At 45.5% G+C, this 23,001-nt stretch overlaps 12 protein-coding genes and 2 non-coding genes across 14 annotated transcripts; 8 read left to right on the plus strand and 6 right to left on the minus strand.

The window, feature by feature from the left end:
- Nucleotides 1-5: 5 nt before the first annotated feature.
- L199_004928 (uncharacterized protein) lies at nt 6-429 on the plus strand (the record flags this gene model as incomplete). The annotated part of the gene is made up of 2 exons (XM_064890645.1): nt 6-235; nt 330-429. 2 exons carry the CDS (start codon nt 6-8, stop codon nt 427-429), a joined length of 330 nt encoding a protein of 109 aa, XP_064746717.1.
- A 302-nt stretch (nt 430-731) lies between these two features.
- Nucleotides 732-2,692, minus strand: L199_004929 (uncharacterized protein; the record flags this gene model as incomplete). Its single annotated transcript, XM_064890646.1, has 6 exons — nt 732-887; nt 944-1,158; nt 1,220-1,368; nt 1,540-1,707; nt 1,772-2,371; nt 2,469-2,692. The coding sequence occupies 6 exons, from the start codon at nt 2,690-2,692 to the stop codon at nt 732-734; spliced, it is 1,512 nt and encodes a 503-aa protein (XP_064746718.1).
- Nucleotides 2,693-3,578: 886 nt separating this feature from the next.
- On the plus strand, nt 3,579-3,668 carry L199_004930. The gene has a single exon. It is a non-coding gene; the product is annotated as a tRNA-Arg (tRNA).
- A 222-nt stretch (nt 3,669-3,890) lies between these two features.
- L199_004931 lies at nt 3,891-3,977 on the minus strand. Its single transcript has one exon. It is a non-coding gene; the product is annotated as a tRNA-Arg (tRNA).
- A 1,047-nt stretch (nt 3,978-5,024) lies between these two features.
- L199_004932 (uncharacterized protein) lies at nt 5,025-5,726 on the minus strand (the record flags this gene model as incomplete). The annotated part of the gene is made up of 5 exons (XM_064890647.1): nt 5,025-5,034; nt 5,099-5,152; nt 5,226-5,366; nt 5,423-5,502; nt 5,574-5,726. The coding sequence occupies 5 exons, from the start codon at nt 5,724-5,726 to the stop codon at nt 5,025-5,027; spliced, it is 438 nt and encodes a 145-aa protein (XP_064746719.1).
- A 1,255-nt stretch (nt 5,727-6,981) lies between these two features.
- On the plus strand, nt 6,982-7,852 carry L199_004933 (uncharacterized protein; the record flags this gene model as incomplete). Its single annotated transcript, XM_064890648.1, has 3 exons — nt 6,982-7,370; nt 7,435-7,524; nt 7,612-7,852. The coding sequence occupies 3 exons, from the start codon at nt 6,982-6,984 to the stop codon at nt 7,850-7,852; spliced, it is 720 nt and encodes a 239-aa protein (XP_064746720.1).
- A 528-nt stretch (nt 7,853-8,380) lies between these two features.
- Nucleotides 8,381-9,101, minus strand: L199_004934 (uncharacterized protein; the record flags this gene model as incomplete). Its single annotated transcript, XM_064890649.1, has 2 exons — nt 8,381-8,481; nt 8,552-9,101. 2 exons carry the CDS (start codon nt 9,099-9,101, stop codon nt 8,381-8,383), a joined length of 651 nt encoding a protein of 216 aa, XP_064746721.1.
- Nucleotides 9,102-9,561: 460 nt separating this feature from the next.
- Nucleotides 9,562-10,702, plus strand: L199_004935 (uncharacterized protein; the record flags this gene model as incomplete). The annotated part of the gene is made up of 2 exons (XM_064890650.1): nt 9,562-9,683; nt 9,760-10,702. 2 exons carry the CDS (start codon nt 9,562-9,564, stop codon nt 10,700-10,702), a joined length of 1,065 nt encoding a protein of 354 aa, XP_064746722.1.
- Nucleotides 10,703-11,067: 365 nt separating this feature from the next.
- Nucleotides 11,068-11,666, minus strand: L199_004936 (uncharacterized protein; the record flags this gene model as incomplete). The annotated part of the gene is made up of 3 exons (XM_064890651.1): nt 11,068-11,432; nt 11,522-11,591; nt 11,643-11,666. 3 exons carry the CDS (start codon nt 11,664-11,666, stop codon nt 11,068-11,070), a joined length of 459 nt encoding a protein of 152 aa, XP_064746723.1.
- Nucleotides 11,667-11,948: 282 nt separating this feature from the next.
- L199_004937 (uncharacterized protein) lies at nt 11,949-13,145 on the plus strand (the record flags this gene model as incomplete). Its single annotated transcript, XM_064890652.1, has 5 exons — nt 11,949-12,006; nt 12,218-12,279; nt 12,338-12,428; nt 12,553-12,707; nt 12,828-13,145. 5 exons carry the CDS (start codon nt 11,949-11,951, stop codon nt 13,143-13,145), a joined length of 684 nt encoding a protein of 227 aa, XP_064746724.1.
- A 266-nt stretch (nt 13,146-13,411) lies between these two features.
- L199_004938 (uncharacterized protein) lies at nt 13,412-16,663 on the plus strand (the record flags this gene model as incomplete). The annotated part of the gene is made up of 18 exons (XM_064890653.1): nt 13,412-13,753; nt 13,822-13,935; nt 13,987-14,010; nt 14,067-14,140; nt 14,192-14,297; nt 14,353-14,363; nt 14,420-14,461; nt 14,519-14,610; nt 14,665-14,744; nt 14,798-14,867; nt 14,920-15,039; nt 15,092-15,240; nt 15,302-15,421; nt 15,488-15,507; nt 15,562-15,689; nt 15,743-15,881; nt 15,967-16,022; nt 16,161-16,663. The coding sequence occupies 18 exons, from the start codon at nt 13,412-13,414 to the stop codon at nt 16,661-16,663; spliced, it is 2,190 nt and encodes a 729-aa protein (XP_064746725.1).
- Nucleotides 16,664-17,021: 358 nt separating this feature from the next.
- Nucleotides 17,022-18,705, plus strand: L199_004939 (uncharacterized protein; the record flags this gene model as incomplete). Its single annotated transcript, XM_064890654.1, has 5 exons — nt 17,022-17,040; nt 17,107-17,366; nt 17,447-17,892; nt 17,976-18,300; nt 18,379-18,705. 5 exons carry the CDS (start codon nt 17,022-17,024, stop codon nt 18,703-18,705), a joined length of 1,377 nt encoding a protein of 458 aa, XP_064746726.1.
- Nucleotides 18,706-19,185: 480 nt separating this feature from the next.
- On the minus strand, nt 19,186-21,216 carry L199_004940 (uncharacterized protein; the record flags this gene model as incomplete). The annotated part of the gene is made up of 5 exons (XM_064890655.1): nt 19,186-19,674; nt 19,976-20,379; nt 20,438-20,603; nt 20,658-20,849; nt 20,911-21,216. The coding sequence occupies 5 exons, from the start codon at nt 21,214-21,216 to the stop codon at nt 19,186-19,188; spliced, it is 1,557 nt and encodes a 518-aa protein (XP_064746727.1).
- A 430-nt stretch (nt 21,217-21,646) lies between these two features.
- L199_004941 (uncharacterized protein) lies at nt 21,647-22,702 on the plus strand (the record flags this gene model as incomplete). Its single annotated transcript, XM_064890656.1, has 5 exons — nt 21,647-21,652; nt 21,725-21,797; nt 21,862-21,914; nt 22,000-22,206; nt 22,409-22,702. 5 exons carry the CDS (start codon nt 21,647-21,649, stop codon nt 22,700-22,702), a joined length of 633 nt encoding a protein of 210 aa, XP_064746728.1.
- Between the last annotated feature and the right edge of the window lie 299 nt (nt 22,703-23,001).

The raw sequence follows: 23,001 nt of genomic DNA on the forward strand, positions 1-23,001 counted from the left end.
TGCTAATGTCCAGTCTTCACCTCATCTCATCCTCCTCGTCTCTCCTTATCCTCGGTACTTCCCTAGCGACCTACTCTGCCTTCCGATTAGTCAAGCTAGCTGTGGAACATAAGAAACCCGTATTGATGATTACCACTGGACCAACTCGTGCAGACCCGTTCATGGGTAATGGGCTGGAGAAGATGGACAGAGTAGCCGGGGATGTGTTGGGAAAGTATCTGGATGAGGCTGTAAAGTGAGTACAAGCTCGTCGTATCCACTGATTCCACATCACTGTCACTATACGTCTTTGAGGAATGGAAGGACTGATGGCCTAACGTTGATTGCAGAACAAGCACAGGCAAGGAAGTGGAGGATGTGAAGCGGTATCTGCATACAGGTGTAGTAAAGAGACCACCCGAGGTTGAGGGACCGCGAGCAGAAGGATAAATACGTGCGACGGGACATTCCGTGATGTCTAGAGAGGGCATTCTTCAGCTAAGAAATGACCTCTGTATCGATGTTGGTCAGCCGCAGTGGAGACCACGCCATCATTCGTGTATCCATATGCATATCATTTCTGATATCTACGAAGTTCTTTTTGGTTCCCTTATCCGAAGATCTTTGTCCATCGCAAGTGTTCATCCGTTTCAAAGCCACACAAGTCATCACCCGAACTCAATTATTCATCGTGCATTTGATCAGCGTCAACTCTGTCTTATCCTCCAAAGCTATCTCTCCATTCTGATGCTTTAAATTTGTGGTGCTCGGCTTCCCCGGTAGCCATCTAGCTCCCTCTGTACGTGTCTCTGATAAGTGTCCAGGCATTTTAAAATGTTTAGAGCCTCGTCGTGAGGCTTGGAGATCCTTTGATAAAATTCGTCGAGCACGTTCTGCTCCTCCCGCTCCTAAATAACCGCATCAGAACCCTAATCGTGGGGTAGAGACATCCGTGTCCACTTACATTTGGTTCGGTGAGGTCCCGGGACGACTGGGAGGTGGATTGATCTGAAGTTTGGGGTGAGATACCTCGAATTAGGAAAAATTCCTCTCTCGCTTGCTCAAGTCGCAGATTAAGCAATTTTTCTTGGGTTTTGGTCAGCTTCTCTCGAGCGAGGATGACCCCTTCATTTTCAGGTCCGTGTAAGGCTTGGGTTCGTTCGCACCTCTCCACCTTGGCTTGCAGCGTATAGTAGGATCAGCAGGAGCTTGACTGCATAATTATTCGATGGAGACTTACGTCTGAGCGACTCCTCCACTTCCTGAATCTGTGAATCCGTCAGAGCCTTTGGAGCATGCCGATCGGGTCGAGTGTTACATTTGAGATCACTTGAAGCACCATCTGCGATGACGGGTAGTCGAGCGAGAGTGGCAATGGGATCGAAAAGACTATAAAGCCAGCCTGGAACCGAACAATTATCACTCACTCATCTGTGCCTTGAAACGCTTGCGGTTCCAGACATCTTGACTTCACACCCAAGTGTACAGAGACTCTCTGATCATCGCCTACCAAAACATGAGCAGGTGTCAATAACAATTGAATGAAAGCTAAGCTCATACCTCTTTTTTTCAGCCTGAACGGCATGAGTGACAGAATCATGGCAAGTACGACGGTTTATGAGATGCTCGAAGCCACAATTGATTGAAAGCTTTCTCAGCCAGGCATCGACTTCTGAAGGTTTGAGTGGAGAACCGTCTGTCGTTCCGGGGAAAACAGGCTTGTTGTGCCTATAGACGCATCTGTATCAGCAAATCATCTGATCAGAAACGTTGAATCGAGTTGGAAACTCACCAATCCTTCTGTATAGGATACTCCCTCCACTCCCAGCCGGGTGGGCCCCATCGTGGATCCAAGATTTCAGCCAAGCGGTCGACGTCGAGTCCACCATCTATCAGAAGTGAAATAATGACCATCGAACTACCACCCGCACATATTTGAGGAGAACCAGGGGTCAAAGGCCAAACGTTACCCTGACCGGGAACGACACCCCTTGGCCCTATCCAAGCATACAGCTGATTACAACCTCCCTCCATGCCTTTTCTGACCCATATTCGGAAACAACCATACACTAGGTATTTCACCACGTCTGGCCCTTGAGCATTATCCATAACTTTATACGAGACGCGAGGTCGAAGGATCGTAGAGAAGTCCATCGCATTTGAAGTGGCGATAGCGAATAACGTCAATAAGCTGATTCGATCTCGATGGGAATTTTTTAGGTCAATCGAAAGGATTTGTCGGTGAAGAGCTAGCAGACAGACGTCGTTTATTAATGTCTTCTCTCTTGCAGGTGTGGTCAGCTTGAACTCTTCGGTGAGACCATTGATGGTGTCGAAACCATATTGTCGCATACCTCCTGGTACCCATTTCCCAGCTCGATACAACCAACATCTGCACAAGTTAACCCAAAACTCTTTAATCTTTCCGCGTTTCACAGTTTGTCCACCTCTAGATTGATCCTCAATGTAATGTCGGATAATCGAGGTACATCTGTCTTTGCTGGGGGAATTGGAGTCCTGCGTCACACCACTCTTCGAGAGTTCTCACTGGTGCACCATCACTTAATCTAGGGGCTGATGAGGAGTCTTCTAAGTAAGTTTGAAAAGCTTTCTCGGTAGGCTCAAGAACATCTTTAGGGGGAGTATGGATTGGTTCCAGCTCCGGCTTGACCACCTCGTTGTAAGCATAGTGGAAGACTAACACTGGTGTCATCCTAATGGCAGGAAGACGGGCGGTAATTTGAGCTGCTTCTGACGATATCAGGGTACAATCGATGATACCGAGACTGTTTTCAATGAGATGCTCGTCTTTCGACTCCAAATCTCTGATTGCACTCACTCAGAGTATAAGATACTACTCGCACTTCACTAAACCGTAGGTCGGAATCCTTCTATGATGTTCTCGCAGATGAGATGACTGACGATGGCACGAGGATTTGAATATTCTTACAGCTGTTAAAAGGTGGAAGAGAGACTTTCATCGTATGGCGAGCTCAAGCTGCAGGCTCTGATCACATATATAGGTTGATTGAGGGCTGCTGCGTTTTTTCATCACTCTAAATTCTGAAACGAATATTTTGACGAGGTGGTGAAGTGAAAGCTCAGGTAAAGCGGATACTTTCGAAGTCGAGCGGAGTCTCGTGCGCTGCTCGGAGAGTTTCATAAGGGTCAACGAGCGGTCCATGCGCTTCTATGCAGGTTGCATAGAGCTGCTCACCGTCGTACAGCTCCAAGGTTGAGGATAGAGCATGCTATCCGCTGCACACCAGACAGCTCTCATGAACAGATGTATCGCATAGACGAGCACATGGTCGACCGGTGGCATCCGGGGAAGTACGACTACCTTTAGAACCTTATTTGCGAATATGAGGCACCTTACCTCTATGATCAGTGTATGAGGCTGATGAGGCATTCTTTCTCAGCAGTTAGCGGGACTATACCTCCCCTGATCATGCCATCCCAGTCTGACTTGCTCAAAACGTATATCATGTCAAGGAAGATGCGTGAAAAGAAGGAAAAGGCTACAAATTTCGAAATTAGGCAGAATAGTCTCAAGAAAATTATGCAGTGGTGTAGGAAGTTTGGGAAATAATCAAATCGCCCTGTTAGCACAGTTGGTAGTGCGTAAGACTTCTAAATTTTAAGAAGATATCATCTTAAGGTCGCGGGTTCGAGCCCCGCATGGGGTTGAACTTTTTCTTCTTTTTTTCAGCGTTTCCAACTTGATCGAAGTTTTGTTCGGTCAACTCGTTTCAAATGAATCCCCAAGGCCCGTAGGATGCAACCGCAAGATGCGCCGGACCCGCGCATGGCCAGGGGCGCGAAGAGACGCCAAGAGTGAGCAGCGCCGGAAGCAAAAACACGTTAAAAAAGAGAAAATCTTGAGAGTGTTCAACAACTTCAAAAAAACAAACCCAACGCGGGGATCGAACCCGCGACCTTCAGATCAAACAGGAAAACGATAGAAGTCTGACGCACTACCGCTATGCTAGCCGGGCCCAAAAAATCGCTTTCTACTTCAATATGTTCAGTTCGAGGCCGGATACAAGAAAAAACGAAACATTCTCCCATCTTGTCGATAAACATCCCTTCTGGCCGCCCAGAAGCTGTCCTCTGAGGCTGTTTGGGTCCTATTTGTAACGTTCTGGGGTGTCACTCATGCTCTTCCGACTCAAGAGGTGTCAAATCAGTACTCTTAGGTCTGATGTAGCCGATGCTGGCCCGGTTCTAAAAGTGCCACTTTTACACCCGGTGAAGTCGTTGTATTTCGCTCATAACGCGTCCAACGATTCTCTAAACTCTCGATTTATTTCAGTGGAGGTCCTACAAGTAGTATGAATTTGGTATAGTTGCGTGCGACAGTCAAGGGTATTTGAGGCTTCTATGGCGGCTCCTTCCGTAATGACTCTCTGGAACTGGACGACTCTTTTTTTGGGGCAATTCTTCTTGTAGACATGGTGTACGGGAGTTCATGTATACTCGGGAGGGGGAGCAGGTTCGGCAAGGATGAGAGGACCGCTGTCACGACCGTAGGATGATTTATGATTTTGTGATTTCTCCAGTCAACCTTAATTGGCCACATAACCTGAATTAAGGTTTTGGCAACTCCCATGATACCGGTGAACCCTCCTCCTTATGATTCTTCGCTGACCATCACGAAACAGTGTCTCGAACATGGCAATGCTCCATCAGACTACAACAGGCATGTGTGATGTACAATGCTTGCATTGTGAAGCAAGGTAACAGATTACATATCGAGCTATGACATATATACTACTAAACAGCCACGAGTATACCAATCGCACTACACCCCAGCTGGAGGACTGGTCCGATCCTGAAAATGAATATATCGAAGGTTGCGATGAATTTCAATCTATTCATCATCTGTCTCGGATCAATTTTCTAGCTGGGAGATAGTGTGACTGTGACCGACGCTGTCTATCTCTTCTCTCTCATTTCTACTCCGAGACATCGCCTGGGGCATCGACGAAGTGGTAAACCTTCTTGAATCGACGCTTCGAATTTCTACTGACTCCAATCGGATGTCAAGGTGCACTATGGTAAATTGAAAATGTCAGCTTAGGCGTACATAGCAGTATTGGACATCGTAATCACTCACTCTCTTTCCGAGTTCACGTATGGCCTGGTCCACTTCGCCAATGGAAGATTACCCCTGACCTGGTTCGCTGTCATAGCATTCAGCACTGTTGCGATAAGTGATAACTATGAACCGGCTAGAAACTCACATGGCCGAATCTTCTCCCCCAGGTGTAGACAACTCTTCCTCGTTATCACCGTCAAATGCATCCGTCGATGCAGTTGCGGCTCCTTTCCTTTTCTTTACCTTTCTGTGACTTTCATGTGAAGAGACTTCATCTTCCGATTGCCTACTAAGCAAGCAAAGTGAAGTGGTTAACAGACTGAATATCATGCAGACACTTACCCTTGCATGTTCAATCCTAAATCGTCTTGACCTTCCCTCTGCGAAGACCAGAGACATATGTGTTTATCTCCATGATCTTGCTGATACGTTCTGGATCAAGAATGCTTTGTCAGCTCGAATCGAAAGTGAGGTATAAGATTGAAGGACTTACATGAACATTGTATGATTTTCCTTGTGCACCAATGAATGTTTTCTTTGCTCCACCAGGATAGGATGACCGAGTATTGATTTCGATGTGATCGGTAAGACCACTTCTGTGATTCTGCGACGACTTGATGAGCCCAACGACCATATCAACGATCATTTGGGCGAGCGTCGCAGTCTTTATATAAAGGGGAAGAAAGGGAAGAAGAGCAGTGAGGAGATGAAGGAAAGAAGATCTCTTCAAAGTGACGAACGCAGCTTATATATGTATGCATTCTGACCCCGATCGCATCGCAAATGATCTCAAAAGCACTCAGTTAGTGTATCTTGCAACGCATTTTACATGCATTCAACACGAAGGGAGGTGATGTACTAGTCTTGTTAAGAATACGCACTTACCCACAACCCCCAATAATCATCCTTGGAATCTAAATCTCTTTACTCAGAATGGTAGAGGCTCGGAATTAAATTGCATCCGAACGTCTGGTTCCCGTTCTTGTTGAGGGAAAGATCTATACCTGAGATGGGATTTCAACAACTCTGCATGCATACTGTATGTACACAGTGGTACATCTAGTGACTATTTGTTATGCACACCATAACCTACCACACAGCACTATGCTTTCAGCCTAGACTCTCTGAGATAATCTTATGCCAAGGTAAGGACATGGTGATTATAGGTAAGCTGTGAAAAGGTTGTTAGATTGAAGGGCCTTGAATATGTGAAATTGGGTGTTAGCGAAGCGACTTGTGAGTACAACCACAGCAAGACCCATACTGCTCTTGCGGTTTTTATTCTGATCAATCGATACTCTTGCCCTCCTTTCGTCGTTTAGCACTGTCTGAATTTGACTCAGCGCGGATCAATTAGAGAAAGGGTAAACTCAGTTACTTCCCTCTTCGCGATCCGAGCACTCATCTTCTCGATCTTGAGCGACGTTCGATGGATCGATTGATTGATTGGCTGAGGGTCACAATGAGCTATTCGAAAGATACGGATGAGGATAGGTCCTTTGCCAAGCAAGGCGGTATGTGCGGGAGTGAAACTGATTCAATGATTGATCAGGAGATGAGTCAAAACAGGAGATCTCTACTTGCTGATTCCACCTCAGTGATCCGAACCCCTCCTTTCGATGATAATGATGATGATGAGGAGGAAATGGGAAAGGGAACACAGCGTGTGAGCCATAACATATATATATAGTCACAAAGTGTCAATGTCCTTTCAGTCGAGACTTTCTCAGTCATCTTCCACACCTTCTCATTCCGTTTCGAAACTTCCGCACCTACAACAAGTCCTCATCTCTTACCTACTATCCCAAAGCGTCCACCCATCTGTTGTTCCACGGCATTCACATAATCCCGAATCTCGCTCGCTCATTCAATCAATCAACTGGATCAAACGTCCGTCAATCATGGTGATCAGCTCGGAAAAAACTGCCGAAAGCCCTGCACGACCTGATACTCCTGTCATCGACAAGATGACTACGCCTACACTTGATAGGAGCCTCAGGTCAGGAGAAGTTGCCAAAGTTGACTCTTGGCTTAGAAGCATGAGGTGGAAAGCAATGGAGCAAGATATGGCCATGACTTCCGCCGAACAAGAGGATAAACGTAGAAGCTTGTTGGAGATCTACGGAGGATCTGCTACTCTGGAAGGACAGGAACTGGATTCAGCAGGTAGACCCTTTCTTGACCCAACCAAAGAAACCGTCGCTCAACAGAATCTTATGGTCCAGAAATGGTTCAAAATCGAATCAATCTCTGCCGATAATCGTACCTTTCGACTTATAGCTCTCAAATCGTAAGTACCACTAGCTCCCTTTGTCTCCCTATTGCTACTGGCTAACGCTAGGTATGTGTCATAGTGGTTTTCTCCAAGATAATGAAGCTGAAGATATGCCATTGATGATCGAGCTTAAGGATATGGACATTGCGAAGGCTGAGGAGTACTGTTCGTAAGTCCACCTTCATAGGAATTCATGATCATCTTATATCACATCCATAATACAGTAGGGTTAACGATTGTTCTGCTCACCATACAGGTGGCTTAACAAAGAATGCACCGGTTGTCGCAGTATCGACAAACTCCTCAGACAGTTCGCGCTTCATGTGGATGTCAAAGAGGGACGTACTGGTCCTTTCAATGACTCTGCACCACCGAAGGATCTCGTCGACGTTATTCTCAACCCCGACTATCTCCTCCAAGCTGCTCAAAGTTCGATGATCGGAGTCGATGCTGCCTTCGCTCGTATGGCGAATAGGTACATTGAACCTCCTGAATAAGAACGGGATGCAGTATTTTCGAAGTCTCAAGATCCGCCATGACGTTATATACAATTCTCTCCCATTACCTACAAGTCAAAATCTCTCGAACAATCATATCAACTCTTTACTGTGCATATATCATCAAACTGATCTTCGAACACAGCGACAATGGCACCCAGTTGTGGATATACATAATCATGAATGAATAGATGAGTTGATCTTGGAACACCATAAGAAGGTAAGAATAGCTTAGAACTTGGGGAGGGTGAATAGATATCGGGTATGACATTGGACTAATAGCAAAGCAACGTTCAGGAAGGAGGATGCGATGTAAATACACTATATCACGAAATCCTTATTTGTAGAATGAGAAATTTTGGTCAACCTCGTGAACGACGGAGCATCTATCATATTTGACTGAACATATAAAACTTATGCATTTACTCTGTACACACATAACATTCACTCCTTTTTTATCGCTCATAGGTATGATAAAGATATAAAGGTTGAAGCACAGTCATAAAATGCGAATAGATGCTTTACAGCCTAATTCTTCTTCGCCCGCTCCTTTTTTTCCTTCATTAGCTCTGCATAGCGTTTTCTAGCTTCGATGACAGCAGCTGGAAGGGGTCGAGGATAAGCACGTCCTATATGGATACAACATGCAATTAGTCCTGAGCTACCTTTTCAACATGCAGACTGGCATACATAACGTACCTACAGGTTTCTTCGTGCTAGTTCTATTCTTCCCGTGATTTCCATCCTTGAAGGGATCACTCTTCGGCCTACGTTCATCATTCCCTTCTTCGTCGTCAACATGATTGACTGTTCTTTGTTGTTTGCTCGTGATCACTTCGATCATTTCCATCTCTTTCCTTCCTTTCTCTCTAGCTCTAACTTCATATTCCTCGGTACGCTCTTCATCGATGCTATCACCACTATTGGCGTGTCCCGTTCTCTCTATATCTAGACCGCCCGTATCCTCCCAACTCTTATCACTTCCACTGAAGATATCCCAATCCACCCAGTCGTCATCCTCGTTCTCACTTTCTCTATGTCCCGTATGATTCTCTGTGATGGTATTGTCGGTAACAGGAGTGTTACCTGTTCGATTCCTCCGACCACCTGATTTTGATGATTCTGCATCCGTGCTGACGTTGAGTCTAGGTCTCTTGCAGGACGAAGCTTCGGAGGAAGGGGATGAGAGAGTGGGGGGTGTATGGTTGACCACAATCCTAGAGGGGTGAGATTGACAAGGATTCGGCATGGGCCGCAAGTGTTATCTAATCTTTGAAGGTTGATACTGGGGTCAGCAACTGTCGATGCTGCTCGAAATCTTTGCACCTACGTTTCTGGGCAGAGACTTGGCTGTGTTGATAAGATGGACTGTTTGCAGTAGAGGTGCGTGTGAAGAGGAAAAAGGAAAAGACAGTCTTTACCCCCTAAATCATGCAAGTGAGTGTATGTGTACAGTATGTGTATAACATGTTGCACGGACCACACCAAATCTTACGAAAGACACGTATACAGGCGCACTGCTCATTGGCATAAACCCTCATGAAGTCACCCCACCGACCCGACCATCTCTATCTCAGAGATGCTTTCATCATCTTCGCAGAGCAAGTGACCTTCCTCCTCAGCGCATATCGATTCACTCGTCTCAGTCGCTCATACTCTTCCCCCCATCCCTCCCACTCACACTTCTATTCAGACGTGATCAAAGGAAGATGGTACGAACACGTGGTCAGCTGGCAACTGGGAATGTAGGACTTGAGAATGGTGCAGCGGTACCCGTCAAAAAGAAGAAGGGGGTGAATAAGCGGAAAGAAGCAGCGGCGAATACACCAGGGTGAGTGTGCTTTTCTTCCTGAATACGCTTCGAGGTCGGACTACAGACTCATACACCTCATCCTTGGCGCTTTTAGATACCTGGTACCCTACACCTTCCCTGGTTGTTCCTCTCCAGCACCACCCGAGTACTCATTAGCTATACCTAAAGCTCTAGCCGATGACGATCACACCAGCCTGCACTCTGGCAGTAGGTACGAAGATGTCGCTTCTCGATTAGTCCGTCTGATGGCCAAGATGCCTCATGTCAGTCTGTTCCCTTATCCCATGACCGCGTTGAAAGCACCCAAGCGCCGTCTCCGTCACGATCGAGGGAAACCCGTCAAAACTGGTGATGATAGATTCTCATTCACCTCAACGGCTATGATCCGATGGGAGAAGGGTGAGAAGAAGATTAGAATGGGTATTTTCATAGATTATCAAAAAGGTCATGAAACGGCTCATGCTTGGGGAATCGCGATCGTCGATCTGGACCAGGGTAAACAGATAGTTTTATATGATCCTTCCAGCTCAAATACATATCAAGCTCGAGGCGAAGTTCTATACGAAGATGACATTGGATCGCCTCAACGCAACTTATGGAAGATGCTCAAGAGCACCAAGAAGGTGAAGGACGGGAGGATTAATGCGAAGAAGGTGTTCTGGGGAGGAGGACCTCCAAACGTCGTACCAGGTGAGAATAGATGTTTAGAAGAGACGATGCGATGGATGGAAAGTTGTACGAATGAAGAATACTTCGACGAGGCAAACTTGTTGAACAACGGATTTGTTGAAGTGTACTTCAATCCTAATCCTACGAGCCGACGAAGAATAAGAGCAGCTGGAGAAGAGCATTTGCAGGGTGGTCGTGCGAATGATGATCTGGATCAAGCTGATAGTCAGAATCAAGAATCGCTGAACGATGCCGCTGAAGATGGTGAAGAGGAGAACCAGGACATCATCTCGAATGCGACCACAGAGAATCCTGACGATGTCGACTATCTTGACGAAGGGAGTTCTGACGAAGATCGATGGACATGATACTTGGCGAGTACTTACCTCACAATTCCGACCTCCGATACTGTTTGTTGACATATCACCCAGAGCTCTCAAAGTTGCTCTTCCAGGTCAGACACCTCTCATTGGTGATATCTTTTCCTATCTACTATTCATCCACTATACTCAATCCCCCCGCTCGAGCGATGTCAAAATATTCCTACCGTCATCTCATATTTCCATTCATTCATGACTATAGCTTATATCTCTTACATCAATTACCATCCTCATTAGTATGTCATTATCACTCAAACATTTATTGGGTTGCACTCGTGAAGAACGATCGCATTTTATACCAGTATAACCATTTTCAAACTTATGCATTTATCCTGTTCATCCATAACTAGTACTCACTTGGTATCATCCGTTAAATTATATTTCTCAGCAAATGAATTCCTCAACGTATGAACGACCATCAACCAATCCTCTTGACTTAAGACATCCTCAACCGTTCTGTTCTTTTTGATCTGAATAAACTTCATCACTTTGATCCAGCTGTCCAATATCTCTGTAATCTTTTTGTATACTTCGTCTGGGAAGAAATCCCTTCTCGCGGAACAGTCCATACCTAGTAGGAAGATGTAGTTGCATCCTGATAACGAGGGTGTAGAGGGTTTGTAGAGATCTGAGATGGTTTTGGGAGATCCTTCGAGATGGTATGGTGGAGGGGCGATTGTCATGGGTCCGAAGAAGCCTTGAATGAAGGTGTCGATTTCTACGGTAGAGTCAGCACCACTTGTAGATGCTTCGTGGAGATGGACGTGAATCTCTGTCTGGGCTGTTATGAGATATACTGTTACTCACCTTTGAACTTTGCATCCCCCTCTTTCAACTGACATTCCCTTAAATCACCTTTTAATCGTTGATAGACGGACTACTTCCCACGTGAGCGACTGAACGTCAAGCTTCGATACACCACAGTCACCTTGGTTATTTCGTAGTCCTCCATTGACGAGCTCATATTGGGTCATGGTGATGTGTGAAATAGAAAGTAAGGAATGTCAAGTGGGATGGGTTAAATGTTTAGTGCGAGGTATGTGCTCGGGTTGGTCGTTAGGTTACATGTTGTCGTCATAGGTGGCACCCGCTGCAATGGTAACTACAGATCACAGGATATATATGTATATAGCTATACCATTTCATGCATTCCAAGTATACGATTCGGGTGAACATTAGCTGGAGAAATGAGAGTGTGATTGTGATTGACATAAACATCCAAGATGAGAAGAAAATGAATGATAGACTTAACATTGTTATCGATATGAAGATGCCATACACCCCGCCAAAAGGTTTATTCCTGCTACCCACTTAGCGAGATTTGGATATTTCGAGACGAGATTTCGGCAAAGGAGAATGGATGGTTTGTTCTGACTTTTATTTTCATACTGAATTGAAATACTGGTATATCCAAGCTACACATCTGGTCTCTCGTTCATTCTCAAAGCGACAGAGAAAGTCATCAGCTACGATTCTTGCGATACCCATCAAGATCAAATCTAGATTATCCAATTCGATCGAACAATCGACTCTTTTCCCCGAATCTTACCTCTTCCTCAGAAATGGTAAGTACCTATCTATCTCCTCACGTAACATACAAGCTCACTTCGTGCGATCACATAGTCCGCTCCTCGAGTGATTGCCGAACTGGTGGTGACGGGTATAAGGGTGTTGGGAAAAGCTACGGCGGCAGCGGGCCAGCAGGCTGTGAGGAGTGAGTAGAAGTTTATCAGACTGATATGATCTCATCCATCTTCCTGTATTCGCCTGTATCTCCCTGGCTATGCACTTCATGTTATTTGTGGGATGTAGTACTGACTGTTCATATTCGTGCATAGACTTCAAGCACAAGCCCGAGGGAGCACCTGACTCCGGACCTGTCGGAACTGGATCGTCGAAAAATAAGATAACGAGTCAGCTGAATATGAGTTTGGACGAGGCTCATCTGATCCTGAATGTGAAGAAGGATGATCCGATGGAGGTGATCCAGAAGGTGAGTCATGCTTTTCTATATCACACCAAGGCTGTATACTAGGCGAAAGATTTTCAGAAGATATCCCACCGCTCACCATACTTCATACTTGAACGGTATAGCTAATGCTGGTTGATTTAGCACTACGACTCTATATTCACTGCGAACGGTCCCCCCACCGTCAAACCCGAGACTCACACCACTCCCTCATCTTCAGCTAAGAAATCGTCCAGAACACCCACGCATTCACATTACCTACAGTCTAAAGTATTCCGAGCTTTGGAGAGGATAAAAGCTGAACGAGAAGCCGAAGCACCACCACCTCCATCTACACCTGAAGCTCCCATCCCTACCCCTGCTAGTACGATAGAGACGTCCAATCCGATATCGAAGGAGGCGACGAAGACGGTTAAAGAAGGTGAGACGGTGGCTCCTCCGCCTCCACCTGGGTCTGTATAGGTAGTTGATATATTATGCATTCACACTGCTCTGGTATGGCTGCATCTTGTACTTATCCAAGTGCAATCTCGCTGTTTGTGGATGCTAGCATGTTGTGTGCTGTACGTCAGAGATGTCCGTCGTATATCGCACAAAAAGAGGAAAAACCGACGAGGTCAGTGCGTCATTTCACTACGCGTCAATAAAAATCATTAAAACAATTAGATATCAAAACCACCCTTGCATCATTCTTCACTTTCATCTCTTACACGATACACCAACACATCATGACATCTCCCTACTCGCCCACAGAGAAGCGTGCCGACTCCCCTTTGTTCGACTTCTCAGCTGCGCCGAAAGACAAGGACGACGATGGAGAGGAATTACTAGATAACGTAGATTTAGATGCCCCTTCGCCAAACCCCGACTCAGGTAAAGATCAATCGTGGAGAGAATCGTCATCATCGTCATTAAGCTACGCATCACCATCTATAGCCAGCTCTTCTCGACCACCTCTGTCCACCAAGTCTAGTGCGATGAGCAGTACCACGATTAGTACGTTGTTGACTTCTGGAGGAGGACCGACACCGCTAGTGTTGGGGGTAGCAGTGGTGGACTTCAATCATCTTGTGTGTCAACCTCTTTCTCGTACTTCCCGGATGAGCGGATAGCTGATACTTCTTGATGACTTGGATAGATCGGCCCAACGGTCGAGTTCGCATATCCACCTTCATTACAACTTGCCATTCAAGATGATGAAGATTGGATGAGACTCTTACCTTTCTTGGCTTTACCTGACGGAGCGCATTTAGTGAGCTCTCTTGATCTCGAGAAGACAAATAGCTGACAAGTACTGCATTAGAGTGAGGAGGATTATTCGTATTTCGTATGTACCACCCGCCCTTCACAGCATTCGGACTACTCTAACTTGTAGAATCGTAGCACTGCACATACACCCCCTCAGGAGGTCAAGTACCGACGGACGTACCATCCTCACAGACGTTATTCGGTATATCGTATGTACCGACACTTACTCCATCTATTGTAGCTGACGTAGGTGATATTAGGTGCAATCGACAATTGGCATCTTCAGAATTGACGAGACGTCCAAGTGACGTGACGAGAAGTATGGTCCAGAAAGCTGTAGTGGTTATTGCTAGTCAACCTGTATTTGTATGCTCACGTCTCTCTCAAACGAATAGAGTTTCAGCTTACACCGATTTTATAGGGACCGATACGGTGGGTAGGATATCGTACAGAAGTGAATGAAGAATGGAACTGATGTGATGATTTAGCGATAAACTCGGAGTAGTGACCAGAGCATACTTTGCACAACGGTGAGGTGACATGATGCAGAAAACATTGAAAGGTTAGACTGACATGACATGCCTTAGCGACTTCACACAAACTGAGATACTGGAGGATTTCTATACGTCGCTCGAATCAAGCTTGGAAGGGAAAAGCAACGAAGGGGCTATATATATCGGTGAGCTAAATCCTCAGTTCGTATCGAAACAGCCCAGCTCATCCTCCATGATAGGCACAAGTCTCAGAGAACTGGTACATAAATTCAGACATCGTACTTTGGTATTACTGAAATTGCTTATGCTCCAAAAAAGGGTGAGTAGATGTCTTTGTAAAGCGTGGCTGTAGCTGACAGCATGACTTATCAGGTAATGCTATATGGCTACCCCGTAGAGAAGCTATGTACATACCAATACTCTTTGGTCTCTCTGATACCAGGTAAGCCTAGATATGGCTCGGGATTGCCATGCACAGCTGACCCACTATTCAGGCCTCCTGATGAGTCTGAAAGACTCTGGATCGCCCGATTTGGACGCTAAGAAGACGAAAGTGCGGCCAACGTCATTGAGGACAAGCGACAGATCGAGTTTACTCAGATATATGGGATTGCGTAGGTCATGCTGTGCTTCTGCATTCAGATCTTCTAGCTGACAGGACCACAGCTCTTCAGGTGTTCAGCAAAGATTCATTTTTCCAGCCATACATGCCATTACAGCAGATACACATGTTACAAGCCAGATCGTGGCTGGTTGGAACGACAAACCAGATTGTCACTCAGCAGAAGGATTGTAAATATGATCTATTGGTTAACGTGGGTCCGCGCTCGTGTACAAACGTCAGGGTTTGAGCTGATCATATGGTGACAAGTATAGATCGACACGAATACATTTGAATTTACCGATCCGAAGATCGAAAGACTAGTAACGCTCACTCCAGCAGATAGGAAATGGATGGATGATGTGGTCAGGACAGTAGAAGAGTCTTGGAGTTTGGTAAGTGTATCGCTATGACCCATGTTCTCGTTGATCGTTCCAAGCTGATCGGAGTGTTGCTCTTAGCCGGAAGGAGAACGTCCAGGGTGAGTATACGTTATACGCAATTGATCAACGCTGACACTGAGCCTTGTTGTCAGATTTAAAGGAAGTGATGATGATCTGCGATCACGATTTGAACAATATATTTGCGGAGCACTGTCTTCGATCAAATACGCAGAGTTCTTGACGAAGGCTAAAAGACAGGATATATCGATAGTGGGAGTGGGTAAGTGACCATCTTCGCTGATATCGCATGACCACGCTAAACACCGCTAACAGAAGGCAACGATCCAGCTGGAGATGGGCCGATCCTCTCGCCATTCTCTGAACATTGGATAGCCTCGTTCAAGAGTACCCCAGTGTATGATATTTGGAATGGATGTACGGATCCTGCGCTGTTCGATATCTGTGAGCCTAGGTGGGTGATGTGATTTTAGCTTTGAACGACTCTATCGCCCTGAGAACGAAGCTAGAAAGTTGACCGTCTTATTCACCTTTCGTAGGCATCCATGCGGAGGGAAGGTAAATGCTGTATCGGATTTGGGATTGAGGTTGGCTGGTGAGTGAATAGTCTACCAGTCTAGTACTCCCACATCCGTACTCCTGCTGCATTCGGCGTATCAGCTATTCCCCCATTGACTCAGCATATCGCTGGCTCCAATCCTATACGAGATCTCATGCTGACACTCTCTTATAGAGGGTCTCCACGATCTCCACCTGGACCAACAACTCGGTCCTACCCGAGACGCCCTCTCCTCTGCATTCGCAGCGGGCTCTTCATCACTGTTCAAGGCGTTTGACGGTGTTCGGTCAGAGGTCAACACTCGACTACAGCAGCGTGAAGAAGCTCAGGCGCAGAAGACCAATAGAGGCACTTCTACAACTCCGACGGCGTCTACCCCACCGAACGCTGGAAAACAGATGGAAGATATCAAAGCGACACTAGGAGGGATTGGAAGCGGGATAGGAAGTTTCTTTGGATCTAGGATAAATACTTTGAGAGGTGGACAGGCCGGTGCTGCTTCAGCTCCGACTTCGTCTACGCAATCTGCTGGTCCGACGAGTAGTAGTAAAGATGAGAATGGTACGAAGGGATTGAGACCTATGAGTTTGATGGGCGGTAGTAACGCCAATAGCAGTAATCCGGGATCGATTGGGAGGTTTGGAAGTTGGGGGAGGGGAAAAGCCACCGGACAGTAGATGATTTACTTTGTGGATCAGGTAGATAGGAGTAGATCGGTGCATATCATAATCATATCGCTAGATGCATCCATACATGATCTAGAGACCTTGATGAGATATCCAAAAACCATTCGATGCCATTGTATGTTGTTTTGAATGGACCACCTCCACTTTCGACGGTAATACGAGTGATAACTAGACACTCGTAGAATGAGAGCTTATGCCCTTATGCATTCATTTTCTCTTTGAAACACTCTGACTCCATACCTCCGTCACAATTCAGAAACGTACTACTAGAAACGAAATGGCAAGCTCATCCATATAGAATCGTAGGAGGGACGAAAGCGTTCCCCCCTGCTCTTGCATCTGCTCAATAATGATGCCTATTGCTCAAGGTAAGTCAAGTCTGCTTTTTCTTCCTTCCGGTTTTTAAAGCATCCCAACTGATCTGCGTTTCACAGGACGTCAAGGAGACATATTCGCTGTCAGAATTCAAGAACAAGACGGCCTTTGTGATCATGGAACCTCAAGCAGTGAAGTATCTTCGAACAATGCGGTATCGAAAGATGAACGCAAAGTTAAATACGGCCATGCTGATGGATTGAGAGGCTGGAAAGCACTTAAAATCGTCTATGCCCCTCGAGATGGATATGTAAGAGGTAATGAACCTCATAATATCCACGGGGAAGTTGCACTCCTAAGGCAGATAGATCATCCCAATGTAAGTACCTCTTAAAATGGACGTCTTTCACATCTAGGTCCAGATCGAAGGATGAGCTGTTAATCTCAACCTTTCCATAGATAATCACCCTTCTAAATTATACATTCGATGAAGAGACCCTCCAGCATCGCTTGACCCTGCCTCTATACCCCATGTCCCTCTCGGATCTATTACAAGATCCATCTTTCCCACCTACCGACGTCGATATACCGAAGATCATTTCGTATCAACTCTTAAATGCTATTTTATACCTTCATTCAATGAATCCACCTATCGCTCATAGGGATTTGAATCCTTCGAATGTTATGTTTGATAAGCAGGGGAGAATGAAATTAATCGATTTTGGAATTGCCTATTGCCCAAAATCTAATGAAACAAGGTACTCATCTCTGGCAGGTGTTAAGATGCATGGAGGAGACGGAATGGAGGCGAACAGAGAGGGAGGGGTGAAGAATAATGAATGGGAGGAGGATGAGGGTACATGGAAAGAGGACGATCAGAATATGTGCTGTGAGGTAGGAACGGGGTGAGATTTGATTTTCCCCCATTCTCCCTTGTGTCTCGTTGGAGAGTATCCCCCAAGATAGAAACTGATCTACTCAAGGACAGATCATATCGCGCACCTGAACTTTTATTTTCACCTCGATCGTACGACCCGCTCAAAGTCGACCTATGGTCAGTCGGTTGTATAATAGCTCAATTTTTCAGACCTTATGGTTCTGCTTTAGATTCACCCTCATCAGATACCTCCTCTTCCTTATCCAATTTTGACTCTTCTGACTCTTTGGACGAAGATCAGATGGATCCACTAGACAACGAACCTTCCTCCTTGATACAAACTAGACAGCCCCTCTTCGACTCTACCTACGGTTCACTGGGATTAGCTTCAAGTATATTTAAAGTACTTGGTAAACCATCTCCAGAAAATTGGCTAGTAAGTGACCTCTTCCCAACATTACAATCATAACCTTCAAATATACTTTAAGATTACTGATTCGTCATTGTGATATAGGGATTCACAACTCTTCCCGATTCTGACAAGATCGATTTTCCCAATTCTACCCCTAGACCAATACATGATCATTTACCTTTACTTCTTCATCTTTCCGAGGAGGATCGGATAGATATATTGAAGGTAATAGAGGGGCTATTGAAGCTGGATCCGGAGAGGAGGATCGGCGCGGATCAGGTACTGAAGATGCGTTGGTTCAGGGATGTAAAAGAGGTGGAGTTCGACGACAAGATGAAGAACGGCACGAAGATGTGGATAGATAAGGCTTTGATGAAGTATGAGAATATGGAGAAGAGTTATGAAAATCACTCGGAGAGAGTATGGTAGGATCGCTTTGGGAGTTAAGGGGTTTGAGCTCGACATCTTTTTATAGATTGATGGAGAATTGCTCTCATCAAAGATGTTGTGAGAGGTGGACACTTCTTATATTGTACTTGTACTGTATTCATAAACGAACTTCACTTGTAGCCATTTTTCCTAGATGTATGATTCCCCTTGAATTACAAACTCGACCACTGATGCCCTCTAAACAACATCTGATCCCCTTCTCCCCCTAACCTACCAATGTCCGTAAAACTCCAACCAATATTAACTCTCTTGCTGCACTCACCAACACCCCCAACATCGCGGACCCCAACATAAGTCTGATACAAGCTGGCACAAAGGCGGTCATAGCTGATATGATGCATTGTAAGCCAAACAATCTATACAATTTATATACAAATCCAACAACAATTGAAGATCGTCAGATACAATTTCGTAGGTTCATTAAATATCATTATAACCAGCGACCGAAGCAGAGCTAAGCTATTCCCCAGTTTGTCCATCAAATAACAACAACCTCCTCGTTTCCATATCCTCCAACTCTATTCCATGCTCAGCTTTGAGGTGTCGTCTTATATCGTATACCCTCCAGAACCTCATCAAACATCTACCATCGTTCATCGAAGGGATATACTCTTCATCGTCTCTTCCTATCTTATTGGCACTGAGGTCGATACCAGTAGCGATGTCGATATCACCAGTGGTGGTGGAGAGTCCAGCGAATTTGGCAAAAGCATGAGCGGGACAACCGAACCTCCTAACTTCTTTGACTTTCCCAACCAGACCATTACTATTCGCAACAGCGTCATCTTTGTTGGTAGTACCCGACGGAGTGATAGGTCTCGAATGAGAGGCGATATGTCTAGTGAGATTCGCCTTGTGAGGATACGATTTTCCACATTCATCAAAAGGACAGATGTGGGGTCGGAGCGATAGATGAATGGCTTTTCGGTGTGCTTCAAGTGCAAATTTCTGTTTTCGCCAAGAGGCAAAATATCAGCTCCCATCTTTGCATTCATTCATAGTCGAAAAATGGAGGGGAGAGTTGAGCGCATCAGAGGGTGGTGCATGAAGTCAATAGCACATATTGTGATCATCCGAAAACATCTCTGTCAAACACGATTGTCCCGAGGGACTTTCCGTCTGACAAAAATGCCGGAATGATCGATCGCGACTTCAGATTATAATCATTTGCGCGGGGGGATAGAGATGAGTAGAATTGGGTGTTGTATGGGAAGAAGGAGGAACGTCAAGTGGTAGAATCCTTACTCACCGATTTGAACCTCTTATCACATCCTTCCTCATCGCACCACCAATCTTTACCGGCTTCTCCAGACAAGACTCTTCTCAACTTCGGACTCGACCCACCATCTTCCGTAGCATTGATCTCACTGATCCTCCTCCGCTTGGCTCTTCTCGATAAACCATCAGCGATGATCTGGGGAATTTCACCTTCGGGCTGTTTAGCCGCTAGAGCAGCTTTGTCGACTGCCTGTTCGGCATGCACTTTCAGGTGATCCTTCAATCGTCCGGCATTTTTGAACACACGGCCATTACATTCCGCATGTGGGCATACGGGGGGATGGGCAGTGTGAATGTGAGTTTGAAGGGCAGACCATACGGGAAAAGAGGGGAATTCATCTCCGTGAGATGGATGCGAGCATGTATATCGATTTGCTATAAACCTCGTTAGCTTACATCGTGAGGATGACTATCGGAAGGAAGCTAAACTCACGATCATGTGTTTTCTCATGTGCCTTGAGATGAGCTTTCATTTTGAAACTTTGAGCACAACCTTCATGAGAACAAGGGTAGGGCTTTGCACCCTCTGGCATGTGCGTGACGGTGACATGATCTCGAAGAAGATGAGCCTTGACAAAAGTTTCGTCGCACTGGTCACACTGATCACCGAAGATGTCAGCTTGGTTCAATTAAGTGATCAATGGTTGACTCACAGCGTAGACTTCCGCTTTATCATGTACATCATGATGTCTTTTTAGGTGAGTAGCGGTCCAAAATATTTTGTCGCAACCTTCTCGCTCGCATCTGAATGGCTTCGCATCCGGAGAGAGGTGAGTCCGCATATGAGCGTGCAAGTGGGATGCTCGAAGGTACGATTGACCGCAATTAGGGCATTTGTGGGGTCGCTACGATTAGATTGAGTCAGCTATGCGGCTTACTCTGGAGGTGAACAATTAGCTGACTCACCTCTCCGGTATGACACAGTTCGTGTTCAGCCAATCGAGAAGGTTTGAAATACGCTTTATCGCAACCTGGATGAAGGCATTTAAACTTTCGTTCAATCCTACAAGCAGGTAAAGAGGTAGATCTCGAGCGTGAGTTGGATCTGGAGATCTTTGGTTTTACCTCCTCTTCATCATCGGATTCTGATTGAGGATCGTATTGAGGTGAAGAAGCCTTTGATTTGCCTTTGACAGGTGAAACGATAGGAATAGGTAGGGTAGGGTTATCCAAGGTATTGGTAAGGTGAGCAGGACGAGGTGATAGTAACATCGTCTCTGAGGCAAGGGTATCAAGATATCACCATTTCAGGAGTGTTTATGGGTGAGCTTTGCCTCGAAGGCTAGCTATATTGAGTGAATGTGAGGTAGAAGAGAGAAATTCAAACAGTCAATCTCGGTCAAAGTGAAATTTATATCTCTCTAAACAGAGAGGGATTGTGGAGGATCATGGCGATAGTTTGGTACATATGGGGGTGATAGTGATACTCCCGCTGAGCATTAATAATGACACGTGTGCTGAGGTGTTGATATTCCGCGCTTTGATCTCTACGCGTTTGCTCTTTTCAATGAACAAGATGACAGGTGAAACGAAAACATGAATGCCAAATCTACTATTTACAATCTAAAGCATCATCCCAGTCTTCGATTCCATCCCCACCATCTTATCAGATACTAGTGCACCTCAATTGAGAGAGTAGACCATGTCGGTGAGTGTCTCTTTACTCTGACTGAAGTTAGGGAATCAACAGCCGACTGACTATGTACAACCCACCGCACAGACCTATAACGAGAGCAACGCACCTACGAGAAGACCAGATATAAAGAGGAAACTAGTGGTTGTAGGCGATGGAGGTGGGTTCTGTAAATGGAGTTCTCATCCTTGAGCAAACAGCTGAAGTTAAGTGGATATTCATAGGATGCGGTAAAACATGTTTGTTAACGGTATATGCGGAGAACCGATTCCCCGAAGTGAGCATATCCTTGCTTGAAATGAAACACCTCTAGTTGACCAGAAAGAACAAGAGACATAGCTGATACTGCCTGTATATCTTAGGAATACGTCCCAACAGTCTTTGAAAACCTGATAACGATGATCCCTTCTCCCAACGACCCAACGAAAATAATCGAACTGGCATTATGGGATACAGCAGGACAGGAAGATTTCGATAGACTGAGACCACTGAGTTATAACGATACGGATGTCATCTTGATTGTGTTCGCTTGTAACCATAGACCTAGTTTGTTGAATGTGCAGGATAAGGTGGGTAATTCATATATCTCTTTTTCTTCCGTCATCAAGAAGAAATCAAAAACGCGAGGTATCTTTCTGCCCGTATTCCAATACCACAGTCCTTCAACACTAAGTTGATCGGATGGTATAGAATGATTATACACACTTCGTCGGATGTTAGAATGTGACTTGTACTCGTAATACAAGCTGACCTGTCTTCTTATCTCCATAGTGGTTCCCCGAAATGGCCCATTTCTGCGAATCCGTCCCTATCCTCCTGATCTGCACCAAGACCGACCTCCGATCTGATCCCCAGACTCAATCGCTGATGGCAGCACAGGGTACTAAGCCCATAACTTCGATTGAGGGCGAGAAGGTGTCGAAGGAAATAGGAGCAAAGAGGTATTTGGAATGTTCGGCGAAAGAGGGTTGGGGCGTTAAAGAGGTATTTGACAATGCGATTAAAGAGAGTTTGAAGAAAGGTGGGAGAGGTAAAGGGAGGGGAAAGAAATGTGTGGTACTGTAGGGTAGGTTGAGGACGGACAAGCGAATATATTTCCGACCAGGTTGAATGGTTTCATCATCATATCATTATCTGGCTTAATAGGCGATAAGTCCGATCGGACGAGCTTGATTGAGAGATAGAGTGAAAGTAGAGAAGGTCGTCAGTAAGAAGGTAAATTCATATATACCATATACCCACCATCCACGGATTTAGGCAGACGTTGTATCTTATTTCTTTCCCCTCACGACCCTTTTACGGAGATTTCATAATATCCCACTCTCCTGATGATATATGATAATATGATATTTACATGTTCATTT

The sequence above is a fragment of the Kwoniella botswanensis genome, chromosome 1 (genome assembly GCF_036426115.1).
Source record: "Kwoniella botswanensis chromosome 1, complete sequence".
Classification (NCBI taxonomy): Eukaryota; Fungi; Basidiomycota; class Tremellomycetes; order Tremellales; family Cryptococcaceae; genus Kwoniella; species Kwoniella botswanensis.